The sequence below is a fragment of the Ictidomys tridecemlineatus genome, chromosome 3 (assembly GCF_052094955.1).
Source record: "Ictidomys tridecemlineatus isolate mIctTri1 chromosome 3, mIctTri1.hap1, whole genome shotgun sequence".
NCBI lineage: Eukaryota > Metazoa > Chordata > Mammalia > Rodentia > Sciuridae > Ictidomys > Ictidomys tridecemlineatus.
In genome coordinates this window covers 140464371-140490041 of record NC_135479.1, presented here as the reverse complement: position 1 = coordinate 140490041, position 25671 = coordinate 140464371, and the positions used below count along the sequence as shown (strand labels likewise).

Genomic DNA, 25671 nt, shown 5'->3' with positions numbered 1-25671 from the left:
GCTCTTGCCAACAGCTAGTCTCGATAGCCCCTTACCCCGCCCGCTGCCGCGGGTAGGAGGGCGAGGACGCCGCCAGCGCGCGTGCGCGCTCCCTCGGTGCAGCTAGACTGCGTGCGTGAGTGGGAGGTGGCAGGCCTCTGACTCTGGCCTTCCCGGCTGACTGTTCCAGCGCGACGTCTCCAGCCATGAACCGGTTTGGTACCCGGTTGGTGGGAGCCACCGCGACCCCGTCGCCGCCGCCGAAAGCCCGCAGCAATGAAAACCTCGACAAAATCGATATGTCTTTGGGTGAGGGGCCGAGTTGGACCGAGTAGGAGAGGGGGGAGGTGTGGGTGGAACCAAGTGGCGCGGTCTGTGGGGGAAGGGGGCCGTTGGTCGCGTTTGCCGATCGAGTTTTCTTGCGGGTGGGCGGAACCGAGCTGGGGGTCCAGAGGGGCACCCGGAGCTAGACGCCGGGTGCCGGAGTCCAGCCTTAGGGATTCCGGCGTCCCCTCAGTGGAGGCTCTCTCAGTGGAGGGGCCGTGGGGACGGGGACGCTGCGGGCCGGAGATTTGGAGGGTCCTGGGGTGCGTGTACCCCAGAGGGGCGCCACCACTGGCCGGTTACCCCGCTCTTTGTCAGGGAAACTCCGCGGGTTTCCCTTGAGCGTGTTCGCCAGGGGCGTTATTGGAGTGGGAACTGGGGGAGCTGTGGTTTCCTAAGACCCTGCTGGGTCCGTGATGGGTTTAGAAGAGTGGTTCCCGGCCAGGGCTTGTTGGGCACAGCCGCTCAGGCCTACTGGCTGCTGACGGGCGGCCCCGGGCCCTGGAGCTCTGTCAGAATAATCGTTAGGCAAGGAGCGCATCAGACGTGTGTTATTAGGTGTGTCTAGAAAAGCACATTCTCCCTATCCTGGCCCCAAAGTTATTAGCTAATTAGAAAAAGGAAGTAATAAAAACCGAGGTATTTACGTGGATCACTAAAAGCCAGGTAGAGCACGGGGTGGGGGAAAGGGGCGGAGGGTCCCGCACATATAAGAAGGGTGGCCTAGTTTGGTGCTATTACATAAAAAGCAAGGTTGGTGATTCCCTTAAAAATTTACATCTAACACTACCGAGGCACCAACTTGGATGGTCCAAAAGTAATTACATTTTTGTCGGGATTCAAGTTATGGTATTAGATGTAATCAGATCTGCCTGCTCTCTTTCCTGCAGTATTTCAAGGATTTGAAAAGTAAATGCCTGACTAGTGGATTTAGAGGTGTAAGCTTTCTAAGGACGGTATTTAGGATAGTGTTCGGCCTAAAAATATTCTTTTAGTTGCCAATTCTTTCCATTTGTTTGTTTCTTTTTTGTTTTGATTTATCTGGGAAGTTCTTGGTCAGAAGTCAAGAACTCTTGTTTTCTAGGATTGCCACAGGTCAGAACCCAGTGTGGGAATTAACTAAGTTAACAGAACTAGTATGCTTGCCTTCAAGTTTTGTCTTAACTGTTTTGTCAGTAGAAAGCTTAAAAGAAATGAAGAATCTTTTGACCTAAAGCTAAGAAAGTGTATAACAATATTTATTGTTTAATAATATCTGCTAGGCACTGGACTAGGCATTTTATATGTTGCCTTTGTTTATCTACATAATAATTCTATGAGGATTATACTCCTAGTGATAAACAGCATGGAATCTAGAGACACACTCTCAGGTGGGGATACTGCTTTTTCTGCCACTTACCAGCCATGCGGCTATAGGCAAATAACTTGTCAGCGTCTCTTCAGTTAAAAGGTGTTAGTAACAGTTTATCTACCTTATAGGTTTGTTGTAAGTATTAAATGAGTCAGTATGCATGTACAAACTGCTTAGAACAGTTTTTGGTACATAATAAGCACTGTATTTTATTTTTACACTACATATAAGCCATTGTTGTTATTCACATTTTACATAAATCTGAGGCATGGAGAAATGAAGTAACTTGCTCAAAGTTATATAGTCAAGCCCATAAGTGGTAGAACTAGGATTTGTTTTCTTCTAGACCTTCAAGCTCCAGAGTGTAGGGAAACGTTAAATATGTATTCTCATAACTAACATTTCTTAAGCTTGCAATTTTTGTTTTTTGTATGTATTTTGTTTGGTGATTATGATATTCAAGTGAATGGAGGGATAATTATCTTCACTGTGGAGAGTTAAAATAGAGCTCAGTCTCTTCTTTTTTTTTTTTTTGAGACCGGGTCTTGCTATGTTGCCCAAACTTGCCTTGAACTTGCAATACTCCTGCCTCAGTCCTCCCAGTTGCTGGGATACCAGGTGTACACCATGGTGCCTAGCCAAATTCGTATTTTGAATATATTCTCAAGGCTCTGAGCTTTTATAGACTTCTAGTCAAGAATAAGTAGCAACTTGTTAATGGAAAGTAGTATTTCAAAAGTAGTGTCTTCTAAGTATTTTCTTTCTGCTTCTTGAGAATTTAACATGTTCATATATTTGATATGAAACCTTATCTTGTTAAAAAGATGGATTTTAGTATCTTTTTTTTTCCTCCTCTTTTACTTGCTGGAGATTGAACCCAGGGCCTCAGGAATGACAGACACTTTACTGCTGAGCCACAACCCCAAACTTATTGTCTTTAACTTTTAACTTTTTTTTTTTTTTTTTTTTTGGTGGTGCTGGGGATCAGACCTGGGCCCTTGCAGCCTTTCACATGCTGAGCCTGTGCACCCTTGAACAACACACTCAGCCCTGGTGTCTTTAACTTTGACAAATCTTCCATCCTTCCTTTCTTCCTTTCAGGGATTGGGCCCAGGGGAATTTAACCACTGAGCCACATTCCCAGCCCTTTTGTTGTATTATATTTAGACACAAGATCTCGCTTAGTTACTTAAGGCCTTGATGAGTTGCTAAGGCTGGCTCTGAACTTTCAATCCTCCTGCCTCAGCCTTCTGAGCTCTTAGGACTACAGGCAGGCACCACCACACCTGGCTGACTTTTTTTTTTTTTTTCAGTTGTAGATGAACACAATACCTTTATTTTATTTATTTATTTTTATGTGGTGCTGAGGATGGAACTCAGTGCCACCTCATACATTCTAGGCAAGCGCTACCACTGAGCTACAGCACCAGCCCCTCACAAATGCCTTTGTGCTTCTCGATTGCTCTCAAGAAGACAACAACATACTTTGGGGGAGATTTGAAGTATTTAATATGAATAGTATTTGTGAGAAGGAGTCTTATAGATTACAGGTGGATGAAGTAGAGCCATTAGCATTGATCCTTAAAATCTATAATATTTCTTTTTGACTTAGAAAACACTGATTCTAGTCACATAGATTATTTGTACTTTAAACAATTTGGAAAAGAGAATTGAAGTTAATCATTGTTAAGTTTTATTTTGAAGTTGTTGATTATGTACAACATAATCTTTGGTTTATTTGCTTTATCAATCATTAAAATTAATATTGGCGTTAGGACTGTAGAGAAAGTGTTTGGATATTTCTTAAATAAGGATTGTTGACTTTTAGTAATCTAACAGATATAAATAGGAATCTAGAGTACATTTAGTGTTCCAATCTTCATATTGTTCTCTTGTGGTGTTAGTAAAATGTGACGTTTATGAATTATCCTGGAGTTGTTTGAAAGTGTTTTTTGTTGAGCTGGGGATGTGGCTCAAGCGGTAGCGCGCTCACCTGGCATGCGTGCGGCCTGGGTTCCATCCTCAGCACCACATACAAACAAAGATGTTGTGTCTGCCGAAAACTAGAAAATAAATATTAAAAAAAAATTTTAAAAAGTGTTTTTTGTAAATAATAAGGCTTGCAGAAATTACAGAAGTCAATATAGAAAAAAAAATAAAAATAACCCTGAATGACTTTGCTAGAGGATGTAACCATTAGCAATTTTTAAAATATTACACCTTTATCATGGCACTTGCGTTCAATTTTGTATTTGTTATTTGAACATCTGATTCATCAATTAAATATACTTGAGAACAGGGACTGCATTATACTTTTGTTGCTTCTATTACAGCACAGCCTTACGTATACAGTCATTGTGCAAAGTACATACTCAATAAATATTTGTTGAGATGAATTTAGAAATTTTGGTCGGCAATTTACTTATTTTTTTGACTACTTATAGTTTTCTTTAAAAATTTTTTTTTGTAGTTGTCGATAGACAGCATGCCTTTATTTTATTTGTTTATTTTTATGTGGTACTGAGGATCGAACACAGTGCCTCACACATGCAGGGCAAGCGCTCTGCCACTGAACTACAGCCCCAGCCCTCACCTATGGTTTTAATAAAAGGTGGTCATCTTTTTAAAATGGAGAGTTCTGTGATTATGGAAAGTAAGCACAATATGAATAATTTTTGTAAATGACTTTTTACTTATTTATATTCATTAGGGAAAGAAGTGCTATGGACAGTAGAACTCTTCATTTGTTAGTAGATCTGTTTGGGCTATTTATTTGAACTTTCCCTACAAAAACTTCCTGCAGAACACCAAGCAAAATGGCTGATTTGGGCTTTATCTTATTATTAGTAATGTCTTTTTTTTTTTTTTTGGTAGATAGACACAATACCTTTATTTAATTTATTTATTTAAAAATTTGAATGCTTTTATTTTTATTTATTTTTATGCTGAGGATTGAAAGTGCCTCACACATGCTAGGCAGGTTTTCTACCACTGAGCCACAACCCCAGCCCATTATTAACCTCTTAATGGCAATGCTTTCAAAGTAGAAGTTAGGGACAAAGGAAATCTATTAACTAAAAATGAGACTGAGTAATTAGTCAGTAAATTAAAATGAAAATAATTTTGGCATTTCCTCTGTTGTAGATGATATTATCAAGTTAAATCGAAAGGAAGGAAAGAAGCAGAATTTTCCAAGACTGAATAGACGACTCCAGCAAACTAGTACTCGGCAATTCAAGATGAGAGTACGGTGGGGGATCCAGCAAAACTCTGGTAAGTTTTGAAAGTAAGTTTTAATGAAATGCTGTTATTTGTGGATTCTTAGTATACTATCTTTATTTTTTAAATTAGAATATTATAATTATACATGGTAGTTAGGTTCATTTTGACAAAGTCATACATATAGGATTTGAATTATCCCATTGCGGTTCCAGTTCCCCTCCCACTCCTTTCCCCCATGCTCTTTTCTCTACTGATCTTCCTTTTGCTCATTCATTCATTTATTTTTTTAAGAAACATTTTGTTTTAGTTGTAGTTGGACACAATACCATTATTTTTTTGTTTTTATGTGGTGCTGAGGATTGAACCCAGTGCTCTTCCCATGATAGGCAAGTTCTCTACAGCTGAGCCACAACCCCAGCCCCATCATTCATTTATTTTGATTGGTGCTTTGTATATATACATAAAGGTAGAATTTCTTGTGATATATTTATACACGCTCATAGTATGATTTTGGTAAATTCATTCTGTATTTCCTCTCCTTTTCTGTTCCACTGACTTGCCCTATAGCATATTGTCTTTAGAAAATACATAAAACCTGGTTTTCTTTTTGGTACCAGGATTGAACCCAGGGGTGTTTAACCACTGAGACACACCTCCAGCTGATTTTTATTTTTTATTTAGAAACAGTGTCTCACTAGCTAAATTGCTGAGGCTGGCTTTAAACTTGGAATCCTCTTGCCTTAGCCTCCCAAATCACTTGCATTACAGGGGTGTGTCATCATGCCTGGTTAAAACCTGTTTTTTCAAAAATTTAAGTTTCCTTAAATAGGTGATGATACTATTTTATTATAAGAGCTGGAGTTCTGGCTTAGGGATAGAGCATTTGCCTAACAAGTGTGAGGCACTGGGTTCAATCCTAGCACCACATGAAAACAAATAAGGGCATTCAGTCCATACGCAACTAAAAAAAAAAAAAAAAAAAGAAGCCTCAAAATAGAAATAGTCAAAATCATACCTAGGGTTTAGGTTAGGAAAGATTTTATGTATCATGAAATCCTAGCTTCTTCCCAATGACATGTTCAAATAGAATAACTCCAGTTTAAATGTTTATTGAAAGTGTGCCACTTCACAAGACCTATTTTTGGAGATGATTCTACTTACTAGAAAGTTCTCTTAATTTGAATTAAAACATGCTTATCTATTACTTCTACAGTATTATAGGAAGCAAACACCCTTTTCTAAATGAGAATCCTTTTAGTATATGGAGTCAGCTATATATTCTGCATAGAAAATTACATCCAAACTTTTTCCTCCCCCTTTTGCAGTGCTGGGGACTGAACCTAGGGTTTTATGCCTGCTAGGCAGATGCTCTACCATTAAGCTACACCCCCAGTCCCTACCTCCAGATTCTTTTTCTTATCATCTAAAACCTTTAGGATTTGCTAACTTCTCCAGAGGTAACACTCCAAATCAAATGCTTTAGATGTTATCTGAACTCTACATATATAGTTACTTTTAGCAGTCTGGAAGCTTATTTATTATTTTGTTCTAAAATGAATTTAAGGCAGAAACTGAACGCATATATATTTGAGATATATATATATACACACACACAAACACACATATATATATGATTCATTACTTAGCAGTAATATCAGCATTTTAGAATAAACTTTTATTCAAATAAAAAGTAAATTTTTTTTCATATATAAAAATATCATTGGGCTGGGGTTGTGGCTCAGTGGTAGAGCACTTGTTTCACATGTGTGAGGCACTGGGTTTGATTCTCAACACCACATAGAAATAAATGAATTTATAAAAAGATTACATCAACAATTTTAAAAAAATTTTTTAAAAATCTTTGAGAAACTAAGTTTTCAATTGACTTTTTTTTCTATATGTTGAAAAACAAAATGTAATCCCCAGTTGGTTGCATGTAATTTGTTCTATGTTTAACAGCTAATATGTCAGCATGTCCTTAAAATATGTCTAATGGAGATTTGATCCTACCAAAAAAAAATTACTCTCAATTTTATTAAATAGCTGATCTAAGTTAGTAAATTTTATGATAGGATATTTAGTTGTAGCAAATAAATATGTAATTTCATTGATTTATATTTAAAGATTTTTTATAAATGTTTAGTATACCATTTTATATGTGATATTATATGCATACTGTGTATTTTAAAGTAACTATTTAGAGTTCATTGAAACCATGTAAAGTTGTGGTCTTTTGCTTTAAGGAATTTCTAGTAGCAGAAGTAAGATAGAAAAGATAAAGAGTGTGAGAAATATCATAAGAGAATTTTGGTTAGTTTTATTGCACTTCAAGTAGGGGTTTTGTGCAGTGAGGATCAGGGGTGATTTAATAGATAAGGTGAAATATGCTCTAGCCCATTAAGGATCAGACAAACTTTCTTTTATGGGATTTATGATCTGAGCCTCAAGATAAGTGATATCTAGCAACAGCTTAGATATCACAAAATTGAGCTTGTACTTGGTTTCGTTTTCTGCTTACATGTGACAGGTTAAAATAGAACAGCTGCCACTGTTAAGTATACCATGAATGTGCAGAGAGACATGGGAATGTCTGAAATTCTTATTGGCTGGGAGCAGTTTATTTCCATATTGTAACGTCAGTGAGGATATTAGTTTGAGGTAAGAGAGCAGAGTAGAGTTGGCAGATACTCATTATGATTTTTGATTGTTATAAGTAAGTAAATGAAATCTTTCTAACTCCATGATAGAGATATGATTTAGGTACTCTATAAATACTTAAAACAACCTAATTGTCCTTCAGTGATAGAATACTATACAGCAGTGGTTCTCAGAATGTTGTCTGGGCACCTCAAGGGAATCCCCAAAACTCAAGGGCCCACAAGGTCAAAAGACTATTGTTCTACCAGGACCTTAATTGTGTTTTTATTCTCATGAACTTACAGTAGACTTTTCCTGAATATATATATATATATAATGACATGATAATTAAAATAGATTGGAGCAGAAGCAGTGACTTAGTTCAGGCTGCTAAAACTAGGCGGCTTATAACTTCAGAAGTTTTATTTCTCAGTTTTATAGATTGGACCCAAATTAGGATGCCAGCAATATTGGGTTTTGGTGAGGGCCTTCTTTGGGGTTGCAGATTATGGATATCTTGTGATAGCCTCACATGGCAGAAAGGGATAGAGAACTCTCTGGGTCCCTTCTATAAGGCTACTGATCCCATTCATTATAGCTCCACCCTTGTGGCTTTAATTACCTTCCAAAGGCTTCTGAAACTATTGAGGCAAATGATATATATGTGAAAGAAATTCATAGAAGGGATTAGTGTAGGGATTTAAAAGAGGAAATTTTCTCTCTCTAGTTTTAGTGGTTTTCAAGGAGAAACAGAAGACATTGAAAAAGGATGATACATATGGGAACGATGTACTATAAACAAGTAGAAATAGAATGTACCATTCGATAATATTCTACCACTTACCTTTATTGTTTTAATCAGTTTTATTCCTGTTAATGAGACTTTCTCATCAGTCTCATCCAATCTTGAAACTGTACAACATTAATGGATTCCTTCTCCCTTTAATTTTTCTCTTTGCCCTACTAATTCATTCATTTTGAATATTTTCAAATTTCTCGTTCCTTTCACAATTTTTTTCATGTCTTGTTTGAGGGGCACAGTAGTATCTGAAATGGTCCTACCACCTTCTGTTTCCTTCTTTCAATCATTCCAAAGTACTCCTTGTAGGTTATTATAGTTTGAGTGTGAATGTAGTGACCCCCTCATTCTTTGTTGCAGTAGTCTTTATCCCTCTTCAAAGCCCTGTATGATTTGAACTCAACATATCCATTCACTTTTTATCCTTTTCCCTAGACTGTCTCTTAATATGCTGTGGTTGCCCATATCTTTGTACTTCAACACACTGACCTGAAATCTTCATATCATTTTGTAGTAACTAATCTAGAGACTACTTTTTCTGTGATAGTTGTTTTTTCACCTTGGAAGTGTATTATTGATTATATTCTGCCTTTTATTTTCCTTTAATTTTTATAGCCCAGTGTGGACATACATTCAGTTTTTGGAGCCATACCCACCTGCACTTAGATCATGGCTCTCTTTTTTTCCTAACTTGATTTCTCAGTAATCATTGTTCTTTGCCTCACTTTGCTCAGCTGCAAAATTAAGATGTTAGTATAAACCTCAAGTTCTTAAGCAATATAAAGCCTTTTTTTAGCACACTGCCTTGATAGTTGTTCATTGTTTAAAACAAATAAAAATAGCAAGTTATAGATTTGAGTTCATGTACAGGTTCCTCAACATGGTTTAATCATATACAAAACAGCAGTTATTTAAGATTTTTAAAGAATTTGTCTTTATTGGTTTTTTTTTATTATAAAATTAATAACAGTATCATTAGGACTAAGGCTGAACCACCTGAAAAAGGAATAAATCTTCATGTATATGTATTTTATATATATACACACACACATATATACATATATATATTATATATATATATATATATATATTTTTTTTTTTTTTTAGTTGTTGATTGACCTTTATTTTATTTATTTGTATGCAGTGCTGAGAACCAAACCTAGTGCCTCACACATGCTAGGCAAGTGCTCTACCACTGAGCTACAACCCCAGCCCCTGGGAAAGGAATAAATCTTGAAGACTCCCACTTTCTCCTTCTGAGTTCCTGACCTTGTTGGAGAGGGTGAGGCCATGGTCCTCTGGATAGAAAGAAGTTCATTGAGTTTCTATGTTATGGAAGGCTGCCTGTGGAAATGGCCATCTTAAATTTACTAGAGGAATAGGCAGGGCCAAGAGCGAGGCAGGCGCCTAAGACACAAAATTTAAGACATCACTCAAATTTTGTCTTTCTGGCCTCTCCATAGTATTAGCCTAATACATTCTGGCAAGGTTGGTATCACTTGGTGTCCTATGCCATAGGAATACACCTTGAGAAGCACACTGAAAGAAGAAAAGCCCCTTTATCCTCAGATCTTTTCAGAGCACTCTACTTACAAAGCTTAACATTATGCTAGGTGATAAGAAAATAATTTTCCACTATCAGAGGCAGGCCAGTAATGGGTGAATTGGAAGCTAAAAGGCAATATATTGGTAAGTGGTTCATTCATCTTAACATAGGTTTTTATAACTAACTGTCTTTTGAACTCTGGTCTCAAAATTACTAATAGGGACATCACAGAAAGTTTCAAGAGTTGACATATGCAATCATCCCCCTCTTAGAGAATCTTAGCACACATTAATTCTGAGAACTCCTACAGTAGAGAAAATATTTTAACTTTATTTTTAGCTGTGAAACTTTCTTGTTGCAAGACCTATTAGGATGTTACAAATTTGAGTATCAGATAACATTCAAAAGGTATTCTCCCAAAAATAAGATGAGACTGCCCTCTATCACAGTTTTTACTTTGCATGATCCTCTGAAATTTCTGGATGTTGCATTAAGAAATTTTAAAAAAACTGAGGTCTTGAAAGAGGGAATATCATATCATTGTAGGTGACATAATTATCACCCCCAAATCCCAAGAAAATTAAAGGAAAAAAGAAATTTCAGGTTGGAGGGTGTAGTTCAGTGGTATAGTATTTGTTTAGTATTTGTGACGTTCTGGGTTCAATCCCCAGCACCAGTGGGAGTGAGGAACAGGGAGAAGAAATCTCAAGAAAATAATTTGAAAAGGACTATAAAAATTAATAATTGATTTCAGTGCAACAGCTAATTACAAAATAGTAATTAAACCTAGGGGCACTTAACCACTAATCCACCTCAATGGAGGAGAGGAGGCTGGGGTTATGGCTCAGCAGTAGAGTGCTCGCCTCGCACGTGCAAGTCCCTGGGTTCAATCCTCAGCACCACATAAAAATAAATAAATAAATAAATAAATAAAATGAAGTTAATTGACTAAAATTACCAAAAAAAAAAAAATTTAAAAAATCTCAGTAGCTTTCTATAGTGCCGTGAATGATAATATGAAAATTATTAGAAAAGAATCTTTTTTGTAACTGACAACAAGATGTATAAAATAGGAACAAGTTTAACATGCAAGATTTATGGAAAAAAATGGAGCTATGCTGAACCAATTAGTGACAAAATAAAGACTTTTATAGATTGGAGGATATACCATGTTCCTGAATGAAACAGTTCTGTAAAGATGTCAGTTATTGAAAAATTAATATAATTTCCTTGTCAAAACATTGAAAGAAATTAGAACTTACCCACAGAAAACTGACTCATGAACATGACAGTTCATGAATGGAAGAATACAGATGGCTATAAAAATGCCTGGAAAAATGTTTAAAAACGCCTTTTAAACGGAAAAATGTTTATTCTCACTAGTAATCAAACTACCAAAAAAGGCACATTTTTCCCAGAGACTAAATGATAAAGATTAAGAATGATAATGTTTATACTTTCTATCAGCAATAGAAGAAAAGTAGCACCCTTCTTTAAGTTCTTCAGAATATAAATGAATGCACTCATTCTGGAAAAGATGTTTGCAACTTAAGTAAAAATCTTTAAAAGAGTTTGCTTTTACTCTTTTCACCTGGTATTTCACCTTCTTGAAATTTGTGTCTTAAGAAAATAGTCATGGATGAGTGTAAAAATGTTTTGGATCCAATGTATCTTAAAAAGTAATGCAATAAAACAATATAAAAACATGAGATAATATTCATAGCATAGTATTAGTGTTAGGCTATAAGATAGTACTTAGAATATAAAGTTATAGTTGCTACATGATTGATTTGGTTCACCTTTTGGGTATTTACTATTAGAAAATGATAGTAGCACGTAGTGCAGTAGTAATGGTAGTATTGGCTATGCATAGTCAATTTTGAGTTGCTTAAATATAGTTGCAAATTAATGTTATATATTTGTAGAATTTCTACAGTGAGCATGTATCTTTAGTAATTAGGAAAAAAAGTGTTTAAATCAGTAAGGTTCATGTTGGAAAAGCACAGTAATGTTACCTGCCACAGAAATGAAAATAATGTCCATTGACACTCATTGGAGAGTTGATAAAAAGCAATTTGAATAGAATAGGGCTGAAAGTAAAGAAGTCAGATTGCAATGGAGTAATAAATGGGAGATGAGAATGATTCTATTTTAAATGAGCACTACTAGAAACAAGTGTGAATCATGTAATAATAGATATCATTTAGCTCATTATATTCAAAGTATTATCATTTAAATATATAATTAATACAAAATCATTAGTGAAATCTTTTACATTATTTGTACCATCTTAATTTAGTCTAATAGTAATTCAGGCATTCAGTAGACACATATAGGGCTGCAGAGTTGGCTTACTGATAACAGCACTTGTATAAAATGCACCAGGTCCTGGGTCAGATCACCAGCACCCCTGCCACAAACACACAGAGCTTAGTGGTTTTGTGTTTAGTGTCTACCAGAATGCACAGATACAGTCTAGATTGTCCTGTTAAGAAAGTAGTGACAGAAGAGAAGGCTAAAGGGAACGTGTGAGAATCATCTATTCCTTTGTAGTTCAATGCAACCACAGAACCCTTCTCAATGGACTTTTATTCCCTGTTTAAAAATGAAATATTTTGTGTAATTCAAAAGAATATGGAAATAATAAGTAATAAAATACTCATATATCTACTCTTTCGAGCAGTTGAGTATCCTTTGACTCTCACAGTTGCATTCCTAAATTGACATTGTTTCTTCTCCTTTGGAGATTGAATCCAGGGGCATTCTCCACTGAGCTACAACCCCATCCCTTTTTATTTTTTTATTTTGAGACACGGTTTCACTAAATTGCCTAGGCTGGCCGTGAACTTGTGATCCTTCTGCCTTAACCTCCCAAGTAGCTCCCACCACATCCAGCAATGTGTCTTTTTTCCTTTTATAGGTTTTGGTAAAGCTAGTTTGAGCCGTAGAGGAAGAGTAACACCTGGAAAGAGACGTCCTTATGGAGTTATCACTGGTCTTGCTGCTAGGAAAGCAACTGGAATTCGAAAAGGGATTAGTCCTATGAATCGTCCACCTCTAAGTGACAAGGTAGAATGATGACTTCATCCTGAGTTAAAAACCCTTTTCCTTTATTTGTACTTACATTTTTATGAATAAGCTTGAGAAAACTTTCTTGGTACCTAGAATTGAACCCAGGGGCACTTAACAACCCACAGCTTCTTTTTAAAATTTTTTTTAAGTATATTTTAGATGTTGATGTATGTTTATTTTTTATTTATTTATATGTGGTTCTGAGGATCAAACTCACTGCCTCACACATGCCAGGCAACTGCTCTGCCACTGAGCCATAGCCACAGCCCCTATTTTTTAAATTTTGAGACAGGGTCTCACTAAATTGCTTAGGGCTTTGCTGAATTTTTGAGGGTAGCCTTGAAACTGCAGTCCTCCTGCCTCAGCCTCCCAAATTGCTGGGATTATAATTATGCACCACCATGCTCAGCTGATTTTTATTTTTTATGCAATTTTTTAGGGATTATATAAAAATCTTGATAACCAAATAAAAATAATTTCTAGTCATGAGGAACACTTAAATTTCCTCATTCTCAAATAGTCATCTCTCCAGACCTATGGAGAATTGATTCTAGGACACTCCTCAAATACCAAAATTTGTAGATGCTTAAGTCTCTTATTTCAAATGGTGTACTGCTTGCATGTAACTTATGTACATCCTCCTATATAATTTAAATAATCTCTAAATTGCTTGCAATACCTAATACAATATAAACATTATGTAAATAGTTGTTTTAGTGTATCATTTAGGAAAACAGGACAAGAAAAATAAGTATATTTAGTGAACTCAAGATATAAAGTTATCACAGTTTTGTGATTATAATGTACCAGATACTTTGAAGGAAAATTACATGCAACAATGGCATCATGAAGGATGGTCCTTGGTGGTGGTGGTGGTGGTGGTATTATTATTATTATTATTGCTTCTGGGGATTGAATTCAGGGGCACTCAACCACTGAGTAACATCCCTAGCCCTAATTTGTATTTTATTGACAGATAGGGTCTCACTAAGTTGCTTAGCATCTTTCTGTTGCTGAGGCTGGCTTTGAACTTGCAGTCCTCCTGCCTCAGCCTCCCAGGCAGCTGGGATTACAGGTGTGTTACACTGCACCCAGCCCTTGGTATTATTATTATTTTTCTTATTCTTTTAATATTCATTTTTTAGTTGTAGTTGGTCGCAATACCTTTATTTTATTTATTTTTATGTGGTGTTGAGGATCAAACCCAGCACGTTGCATGTGCTGGGCACGTGCTCGCTCTACTGCTGAGCCACAACACCAGCACCCTTGTTGTTATTATTAAAAACAAAATACAAAGCTTGGAGTAGGCATCAGTCTGATCTGTAGTTTTTCTCCTATGTTCTTGATAGTCTTTATCCTTGATTTTACATTTACTTCTTTTAAATGTTTATGAAAATTAATACTTTGTTGTTTACCTTGTGTAGTCAGTAGATGTTTATGAAGCATTTCTCATATGCTTAAAATAACAGGGGAATCCAGTAAAGTGTAAAATATGGTCCACAAGGTCAAGAACTTTAGTCTTTCATGCAAGATATGGAAACCTAAATTAAGCTTTAATGGTGGATTTAGTTTAATACGCGATGGAAAGAAAAGTGGACATTTCATCCTTTTTTTTTATGATATTGAATTTTCTTCTTTTCCTCTCTAACCATTTTGACTCCAACTTCTTTGCTATTATACCCTCTGTTCTTTCTTTTTCACATATTTATTTTGGAACTTGGTCCTCTTATCCCTTGCTTTAGTGTGTTAATAGAATATCTTTAGATAATTAACTTATAAATAAAGAAGGTGTATTTTGACTTATACTTTGAAGGTTATAGTCCAAGACTAGGAGGGGCAGGACTCATAGCTTTAGGCCTTTGACAGGTGCATGTAGCAGAGCAAATTGCCTTCCTCATGACCAAAAAGACAAAGAGGAAGGGGCAGAAATCTCATAGTCTGCCTCCAATGATCAGAGGACTTCTCTATAAGCCCTATCTCTTGAAACTTCCATAGCCTCTCAGTAGCAATACCCTGGGGACACCTATAACACATGGACCTTGGGACTTATCTAAACCATAGCTTAAGAATCAGAATCATGCTTATATAAAATATTCCATAGTTTTCATCTCTGTTTTTGATTCTTTTTTTTTGAGTTCCAGAATCACATTTCCCCATCACCTACACATCCCCAGAGAACCACAAGAAATTAAGTGTAATGTGACTGTTGTCATTTTAGTTTCTCCATCACCCTTATTCACAGATCCAAGCAGTTGTCAGTCTCTGTCCATTCTGCATCAGAAATGTTTACTGTAGTAGGTTTTATTAACAAAAAGCAATCCAATTAATATAGTTTCTTGCCTTCTGAAAGAATATAGAACGATATTTTCCAGTGTTAAAAAGGAAGGCAAATCTTCTGAGACAAAATGAAGTACAAAGGAAACCTGTTGCAGTCCTCAAGAGACCTAACCAGTTAAACAGAAAGTAAGTACTCAGGAATAAGTAAATAATGCACTGTACTGCATTAATAAATACTTCTTTTAGTACGTGTTCAGAAGAATACATTTATAGTGATTCTTGTTATTTTCAAGACAGATATTTGAGATATCTGATCTGAAATCGTACATGGAAGTATTTAGTAATAGTTTCCTTATTTCTTGGACACTGTATTTTGGATGACTTGAACTAATATAAATTTATTTAAAAGCATCACTCTTCTTTACCTCCCTTGACAAATAGAATAAAATCATAAGACTGATCATTTTGGTAAAAATTCTATCACCTCAATTAGAATTATTTAAAACTGGAAATTCTGGAAGTTGAATTGATTATTCAGTCTTATATGTCTCTTACTACAACACTGAATCATAATGTAGATTATTTGTGGAAAAAGCAAACTGGAAAGAAAAATTTCTGCATGAATGTTTCTTCGGCTGAAATTACTTTCATAATAAAAGGAATAATACAAACCTAGAAGTTATACCTGTTGTGGCATTCTGTTCTATGTAAGGATAAAGTAGGCAGAAAGGAAGCTGACAAGCTGTGAAATTATCTTATTTCAGTGTCCAATACCATTTATTTATCTCATAGAAGATAATTCATATCAAATCTAGAATGAAGTCTTTGTATAAATGGAATGGCTAGAATTGCAGTTGCTCTTTTCATTTTTGAGAATCATTTGGTAGTACCTTTTGTGAAAGGGATCCTTCTCAAATAAGAACCTATTGTTTATATGAGACTTACATGTTACTTAGGCTAACTAGAGGAATTTTGCATTTTAACTTCTGTACTGCTGGAAATAGGATTAGGTAGCCTGTTAAGCACCTGTTTATGTAGTAGATAAATAAGAATTTTTTCTCATATTTTACCAACTTTCTATTGAAAATAGAAGGGAATTGGTAAAAGTCAAATCAAATGTAATTTATGAACATGAAACAATAGGAAAGTGAAAGAGTGTCTCTCTGTGGTTCATACTAATATATAAAGGTTTCTGGGTTAGTAGGAAGAGAAAGCTGAAGGAGGAAAAGTTATTTTCAAGTCTTATGTTTGGTTTTCAATTTGACATGAATGTGCCTAGGTGTGATTGTTTTTTACTCATCTTAAAGCAAATCTGTAAATTTACATTTTCACCAAATTTATATTACAGGAATTAGCATTAAAATGTAACCTTGTAAATTTCTTCAGACGACAGGTGGAATATTAGAGAATTGAATATTTGGAAAATCAGATCAAAATTAGCCAGTTTGTTTAATGATATGCTGCAGAAGGAGATATTTAGAAATCAAATTCAATAGATTCATTGAAATAAGTGAACAGTTTGAAGTCTTTGTTACATTCAAGTTTTCAGCCTATGAATGTAATTATTTTGCTTATTTTTACTCAAATATTTGAAAGCAAGGTATCTGAGATAACACATGACATATTTGTTTTTGTTGCAGAAATAACATCCCAGCTAATTTTACCAGGAGTGGAAATAAATTAAGCCATCAGAAAGACACTCGTCAGGCAACTTTTCTTTTTAGAAGAGGCCTAAAGGTATTAAGAAGCCTTAATGGTGTTTTCTTTTTACCCAAAGAGAATCCTTTACTCTTAATCATAGTCATAGCTCTTAGTTGAGGCAGGGATTACATTTGGAATGTGGGAAACAACTTTAGGTTAGTTCTTTGTTACATTTCTTTTTTTGCTCTCAGTAGCAACTTCTTACAAGAATTTAATTTATTATTTAATAATAAATTTGTATTTTTCACTTGTTCTAATACAATAACCCCAACAGAGATTTTGCCAGAATTGCACAGGCCCCTCTCCTGTACTCTTAAACACGCCACACTGAGTTTTAAAGTGTTTCAATGCATGATAGATGCTTGAATTCAAATTCTTTGGGATCCACTGCTTTCTCTTTATCCCTCTAGGTTCAGGCCCAGTTGAACACAGAACAACTGCTAGACGATGTAGTAGCAAAGAGAACTCGTCAGTAAGTTTCAATTTGTGTTTTCAAGATGTACTTTTAAAATTGACAGAACATTAGCTACTCCATTTACCGTGTGCCCCAGTCTGAAAGAAATTAAATGAGATCCAAAATGAAATTAAGCCCCAAGTAAATCCTATTTTATTTTTACTCTTTTCCCTCAAACACTTGAGTTTGCACATGTCATTGTTATAATAGTTTGAGAACCAGGTAAATTAGCATATTTATTTTTCATTGCCTATTGTTTTATTTTAACGAAACAGCTTTTTGCCTGTCCCCCCACCGTAACTGCTTTTATATGAATAGAAAATCTAGTAGAACTTTTATAAAATTTGTAAAACTTTGAAAACAATAGAACATTATTCCTTCACCATAATCTTTTTTCTCTATATCCAAAAAATGTGTTTCTGTTACAGTTACACTCCCCAATTGTGAGTTGTAACACTCTAATTATCAAGTTTTGAGATTAAACTGTTAAATATTATGGCCACTTTGGGGAAATTAAAACATAAAATGTGGTCATGGTTGAAATATGACACTAAGTTTAGTAGGGCATGATTTTGAGCAATCAGAATATAAGAAAAAATGCTATTCGAGCCTAATGCTGGAAACATTCTTTAGAAGAGAAAGTATGACACTGGAAACCATAAGAAAAGAATTAATAGTCTTTTGTTGCTACTGCAGTGAATCATATCTACATAATAATGACATAGTTCTATTTGTTTTGACCTTTGAGATTCAATTTGTAGACAAAGCATGGAATGGTTAATTTGAAAATAGAATATAATGTAGATGTCACATTTTCACAAATGTTAATATAAAAGTAGAGCTGATAAATAGTGGGAGATAAGGTGGAAAGAAAGATTACAGGAGTATTATCCTCCCATACAGTAGAGGGGTTTTTAAAAGACACTAATATAAGAAATAGAGATTTAAAATAACGTAGCCTACTGGTAGGAAACTGCATGAACACTTCTTTTAGTGAACTGGAAATTACCAGTAAGCAGTAAAATTAGGAAAGATTAGACATGCTGTTTCTGGTGAGTGGGAATGGGGAGGAAGCTACTGGGTTGAGAGGCTGGTAGGTTTCATTAGAGGCCCTTCTGTTTTTATTTTTTAAATATATTTATTACACTGATACTTAGCTAAATATTCAAGTGTCCAGTTCCTACAGCCAAAGTGCTGATTTGTTATATATAAGCGTCTGTATTTCTTAAACCTAGAGAAAATAAATAAGGGGCTGGGTTATAGTTTAGTGGTATAATGCTTACTTAGCATGTATGAGGCCTTGGGTTTATTCCCCAGCATCAAAATAAGTAGGTAATTTATTTTTATGTGGAAAATAATATAGGATTTATAAACTTCCATTTTAATGAAATTTTTATTTTTTTGAAACTAGATGGCGTACTTCCACTACAAATGGAGGAATTTTAACTGTATCCATTGACAATCCTGGAGCAGTGCAATGCCCAGTGTAAGCCTTTTCTTTCTTTTTACAAGAGTTGTAGCACTCTTAGCATATGAGATAATAGAAACGTATTGAACTTGTACTCAGAGTACGATGCCCAGTTTGGGATAAGGTGAAATGTAATGATAAGATAATACTCATGGGCTGGGGATACAACTCAGTTGATAAAGTGCTAGCCTCATATGTATAAGGCCCTTAGTTCAATCCCCAGCACCACACACACACACAAAAAAGTAATACTCATGACACAAATTGGAAATAGTATAAAGTTTAAAGTTAAAAAAAAACCTCTTGGTTCTGTAGCCTCAAATAACTCCTTGTTAATAGTTTCTATTATTATTATTAGAATTATATATTATTATTATTATTATTATTATTATTATTATTATTATTATTATTATTTTACTGTACTGAGAATTGAAAACAGAGGACCTCTACCACTGAGCTACACTTCTAACCCTTTTTAGTTTTTGAGACAGGGTCTCAATGAGTGCCAAGACTGGCCTCAAATTTGCTATATTCCCACCTCAGCATTCCAAGTAACTGAGATTATATATAGGCGTGTGCAGCTACCCTCAGTTTCTTTTATATTTTTATTTTAAAAAATTCTATGCAGGGCTGAGGTTGTGGCTCAGTGGTAGAGCACTGGCCTAGCATGTGTGAGGCACTGGGTTCGATTCTCAGCACCACATATAAATTAATAAATAAAGGTCCATCAACAACTAAGAAATATATATAAAAAAATTCTAGGCATATAAAGTAAATGTATATTTTTAATGTATACATGATAATAAATGAGATGATATTACACATACTACTCTCTTCTTCCTCTATTTTGGACGTCTACTTTTCAGACCACAGTGACCTACCTTTACTCTTTAAAGCCTTAGTGGCACATTCTCTTATCTAGATGAACTTAATTGTACTGTAAACTTTCTATATTTATGGAGTTTCTGATCTTTTGCCATCTTGATGATTAAAATCAAAAGAATGTTGGATGGTTCTCTAAGAGCTTACAGGTTATTTTCGTAGAAGACCAAAACTTGGATATCACCATTCATTTGAAATTGTTAAAAACCTTCTCATTCTACCTAAAAGGATATTCTATGAAAAATAATAAATTTTAATCTCTATAGTTATGAACCAGATACTTTTTTTAAAGATTTTTTTTTTTTTTTAGTTTTAGGTGGATATAATAGCTTTATTATATTTTTATGTGGTGCTAAGGATCAAACTCATTGCCTCACGTGTGCTAGGCGAGTGCTCTACCACTTGAGCCACAACCACAGCCCCCAAATACTTTGTTTTGACAATACAGTAAGATAACTTTAATACATTTGAACATATTCACATATCAAGAAATTTTAAGTACCAAATGATTTTTCTGCTTTTAATTGTTAATTTAAATTTTTTTCTAATAGAACTCAGAAACCACGATTAACTCGGACTGCTGTACCTTCTTTCTTAACAAAACGGGAGCAATCTGATGTTAAGAAAGTTCCTAAAGGTGTCCCTCTACAATTTGACATAAATAGTGTTGGAAAACAGGTAAAAAGGTTTTCTGTATTTCTTCAGACCTTTCATTAACAGTATCTTAATAACAAAAATGTGGAATAGCAAATTAAAAAGGATGTTTTAACTCCTCCACCCCAACCCTAGGAAACCACTAATCTGTTTTCTTTCTCTGTAGATTGCCCGTTTTATCATTTCATGAATTAAATTATACAATATCTATTTTAATTCCATTCATTTTTGTGACTGGCACTTTCATTTACATTACTGCTTTTAAGGTTCATTCGTTTTAGTATTTCATTTTTTTTATTGTTTGAAATTCATCATATTTATATACCACGTCTTATTTATTCATTCATTAGTTGTTTCTGTTCTTTGACTATTTTGAATAATGATTCTTTGAACATTTGTGTAAAAGTTTTTATGTGAACACGTGTTCATTTGTCCTTGATAAATGTAGATTGTGTGGTAACTCCATATTTAGCCTTTTGAGGAACTGCTTTTTCCAAAGATGTAGCTTTGCTGTTTTGCATTTCCACTAGCATATATGAGGTTTGTAAATTTCTCTACATCCTTGACATATTGTCTTTGGATTATAGCCATCCTAATGAGTGTGAATTTATATCTGTTTTGACAGTTTTTGTATTAAACTTGCATCTTGTGATCTTACTTTTCTAATGAATCTGTAGATTCCCTAGGATTTTCCACAAAAACAGTCTTGTCAGTTTCCAAATTCTTTTCTAATCTTGAAACCATTTATTTTTCTTGCTTTATTATAATGACTAGGACCTCCAGTATAGTGTTGAAGTAGTAGGACATTTTGTGTTTGCCTGGTTCAGAGCCTGAGGAGAGAACATTAAATGTTTCACCATCGTACTCACTGGTATGTTTCACCATTGAGTATGATGTTGTCAAATTTTTCAAAGATTCCCTTTATCAGATTGAGGAATTTCTATCTGTTCCTAATTTCTTGAGAACTATTATCATGAATAAATGTTGGGTGTTCATATGTTATTTTGATATCCATTAAAAATAAGAATCTGGGCTGGGCATGGTGGTTCATACCTAGAATTCCAGCAACTTGAAAGGCTGAGGAGGGAGGACTGAGAATTCAAAGCCAGCTTCAGCAATTTAGTAATAATTTGTCTCAAAAGAAAAAAATTGGGCTGGGAATATAGCTCAGTTCGTAGAGTGCTTGCCTTGCACGCACAAGACCCTGGGTTCAATCCTCAGCACCACCAAAAAAAGAAAAGAAAAAGATAAAAATTATTTAAAAGGGGTTGGGGATATGGCTCAGTGGTTAAGCGCTGCTGGGTTTAATTTCTGGTACCAAGAAAAGAAAAAGATCTGAAACCAAAGATGAGTATAAAGAAAAATTTGATCTGGGGGTGTGGTTCAGTGATGGATTGCATACTTTGCATGTGCAAAGCCTTGGGTATAAACCCCAATACAAAAAATAAAACTGGGTCAGACTTACTTTATTTTTATTTTATTCTGTTACTTTGGGAACATTTTGTGACTCATTAAACAGAAACTAGATTTTTATTTGAATTTCTATTGTGAACTTAGAAATTCAAGATAATTTGTTTTTAAATATTTGCAAGTTGGAAAAACTTTTTTTTTTTTTTTTTACTTTTTAAAATACATTTATTTTGGTCTGGGGTTGTGGTTCAGAGGTAGAGTGCTCGCACTGGGTTCGATCCTCAGCACATAAAAATAAAAGATATTGTGTCCACCTATAACTAAAAAATAAATAATAAAAATAAAAACATAGATGCCCTTCAATAGATGAATGGATTAAAAAGTGGCATTTATACACAATGGAGTATTACGCAGCACTAAAAAATGACAAAATCATGGAATTTGCAGGGAAATGGATGGCATTAGAGCAGATTATGCTAAGTGAAGCTAGCCAATCCTTAAAAAATAAATGCCAAATGTCTTCTTTGATTTAAGGAGAGCAACTAAGAACTGAGCAGGGAGGAAGAGCATGAGGAAAAGATTAACATAAAACAGAGTCGAGTGGTGGGAGGGAAAGGGAGAGAGAAGGGAAATTGCATGGAAACGGAAGGAAACCCTCAACATTATATGAAATCACATATAAGAGGTTATGAGGGGAAAGGGGGGAAAAAAACAAGGGAGAGAACTGAACAACAACAGATTAGGTAGAGAAGGAAGATGGGAGGGGAGGGGAGGGGAGAGGGGATAGTAGGGGATAGGAAAGGCAGCAGAATACAACAGTCACTAATATGGCATTATGTAAAAATATGAATGTGTAACTGATGTGATTCTGCAATTTATATTTGGGGTAAAAATGGGAGTTCATAACTCACTTGAATCAAATGTATGAAAGATGATATGTCATGAGCTTTGTAATGTTTTGAACAACCAATAAAAAAAATAAAATCAATACATTTATTTGTGCAGTGCTGATAGAACTTGGGGCCTTGAGCACGCTAGGCAATCACTCTTATTACTAGGCCACATAACTCTTACTTTTATCAGAGACATCACTAAAATTGGTGGCAGTGTTTCCAGAGCCTAAAAATAATTCAGATAGAAGTATCCTAAGTATACAACTCATAGGCTTTATAATTTACATATATGTGTGGTTTATGTAGTGTGTAATGTGGACATTTTGATTGTTTGGAGATAGGGGATCTGAGTCAGATTGCCAGTTTAAACTCTGAAGCTGTTAGTAGACAGCTTAACTACTTTCCTAACTAACCCTCCTTACTTTCACCTATTTTATGTTGTTAGGTTCAAATAAGATCATATATATAAACATTCAGAATGTTAACTATTATTAATATTACTGTTAATCAGTCATAAGGTCACATTATTATTCCAAAGAAAATATAGCTTTCCGTCAAGTAATTTTCTTTTTTTCTTTTCTATAGACAGGGATGACTTTGAATGAACGGTTTGGAATCCTAAAGGAACAAAGAGCCACTTTGACATTCAACAAAGGAGGAAGCCGCTTTGTAACTGTAGGATAGATCACATGTCAAAGGAACTTTTGAGTGATGACTCTGGTTGAAAAGTTGGATTGCTTGAAGAGTTCATCACAGAAATTCAAGAAACTTTACTTCAAAATATTCACAAGGCTGAATAACTCTTTATTTTTGAAGTTTTTTTTAAACATGTATAAAATAATGCCCTGAAAAAATAACAGGGAATATACCTATCTCTTCTTAAAGATTTCATGGTTGGCCCATATGGAACAGTTCTGTTTACGTCTTTGGTTCCTCATGCAGCAGAAGGAAGACAGAAAGATAGAAATTGATTATTTTTATGATAGTGGTATTTAGGATCTCATCACCTTTGCTCATTTTTTTAGACTTCACCATGGTGAATCTTGGTCTTCAGAAATCTGAGTAGGTCCCTTTGTTACTGTCACTTATCCTTTAATAGTGTGGATGTAATAAGTGCAGTTGCCTTTTCTCCAATAGATATATTTTTTAAAAATCTTATGAGAATTTCAGTTTTGGCTTTTAAGATGTATGGAAATATTTAGAACTTGGTTCATTTTTCAGGTAGTGTTAGATTAAACCCCCAGAGTTGTAAATCTTTAGTGGTGAACTTTTAACAAGAAATGTGGCTCTTGGCATTATTCTCAGTTTAAAATATTGGCGTTTCAAGGCTGTAAATGCATATTTACAAAGTTATCTGATAGGGCGTTGGAGAAGATCTGATGTAAAAATCTGACAGTTTTCTGTTTTATTTAATGAAAGGAAGTAGTAAGTTGAAGGACCAGAAACTTAAGTGAAAAACTTCAAAATCCAGGTTATAGGTATACTTTTTGGATTTAGTGAAGTCTTTCTAATGTCCACAAATTCTTGACAGGTAATACTATAAAAGCCTTATAATTTTAAAAATGAACTGAGTCCCTTAGATATTTTGATAGTAAAATTAATAGCCATAAAGTACTACAATTCTTATTCAAAAGTTAAAATTTATAAATTTTAAAGCTTGCTAAATTAAACAGTTTATAGCTCCCGAAACAAAAATATACTGTAAATGTAACAAAGAAAAAAAATGCAGAATTGCAATAGAATTACATTATAACCTTGTATACTTTTCACTCTGATTTCCAGTAAGATACAAAGTTCAAATATATGAGGAAAGTTTTTTCCCTACTTCGGAGGGATGGAGGGAGTTATTCTATGGTGCCAAGATAGTGCTATGAGTCCTCAGCTCGTTGTGTACTATAAATTATAGTTAAATGCCAAAATCCAGCAAAATGCTCCAGCTACAAATTTAGAAGTTTGGTCGTTTTGGAACTTGACCTTTTGGTTTCCTTTGATGTTCAAACCTCTAAGGAAGTATTAAGTTTCTCTGACATATATTATTAGTGTTGACTTTTCCTATAAAACAAAACATTTAGGTTATCACTTCTGCCTACTTTGCATTGTATACTATACATCATTGTCTCATGCTCCTTGGTTTACTTACTGGTTTATGCTAGTCATGGAAAGCTATCAGTAACAGTTTCATGCTTATACCAAAGAATTATATCTGATCCTTACTATCTGGTATTCTGCCAGTACTTCTACTTGATAAGGGATTATTGGAAACCGGTCACAGAATTTGAAAATAAACATAATTCTCCTTAGCTATTCGGTACTTTTCATAGAGGCCAAGGACTCATTGCAAAACATTTTTCAAGTTTAAATACTTATAGAACAATACATTTTAGACAAGTTTAGAATTGCTGGTATCTTATTTTAAAGCAAAGGAAAAACAATTGGGCGTGAGTTTTTTGGTTTTAGAACAGTTTGTGGAAAAACAGTATGAAAGTATTCTCATTTTTCTGTTATTTTAAATATTATTATATAGAGGTATTATTAATGCCATTTTTTTGAAAACCTGAAGAATTGCCCCAAATGTTGAAAGTAAGTGCATCAAATAACAAAGTGTCTTTGGTATATTAAACTTGTTCTTCATGCATCTGTAATTTAATTTTCTTTCAAGTTTTCCTAAATTAAAACTCTTTGAGTGCTAACATGTTGGATATAAACAAAAACATGCAATGTTGAAAGAAAATATCCTTCCTTGGAATGTCATTGTAGTCATCCTTGTTCAGTTCTTAAAGTTTGTTTTTGTTTTTGTTTTTGTTTTAACAGGATGCAATTTAAAATTTCCTTTGCATCAAGGTGTATGCAAAACATTGATGCAGTGCATCACAAAACAAAGTTTGTATTTAATGAGGAGGTGCTTTACACTGTACTTTTTGGTGTTTTTTGGAAAAGTTACATTTAGATCTATTCTGAAGCTGTTCATTTTTAACAAATAAAATGTAACAGGTTTCACATGA

The 25671-nt window shown here is 34.6% G+C and overlaps 1 protein-coding gene across 1 annotated transcript; it reads left to right on the top strand.

Moving 5' to 3' along the window:
- The first annotated feature begins 79 nt into the window (after positions 1-79).
- Positions 80-25671, top strand: Fyttd1 (forty-two-three domain containing 1). Its single transcript, XM_005340270.5, has 9 exons — positions 80-288; positions 4799-4927; positions 12779-12927; positions 15281-15393; positions 16848-16944; positions 17319-17380; positions 18774-18848; positions 20264-20390; positions 23255-25671. The coding sequence occupies exons 1-9, from the start codon at positions 186-188 to the stop codon at positions 23351-23353; spliced, it is 954 nt and encodes a 317-aa protein (XP_005340327.2). The 5' UTR covers positions 80-185; the 3' UTR covers positions 23354-25671.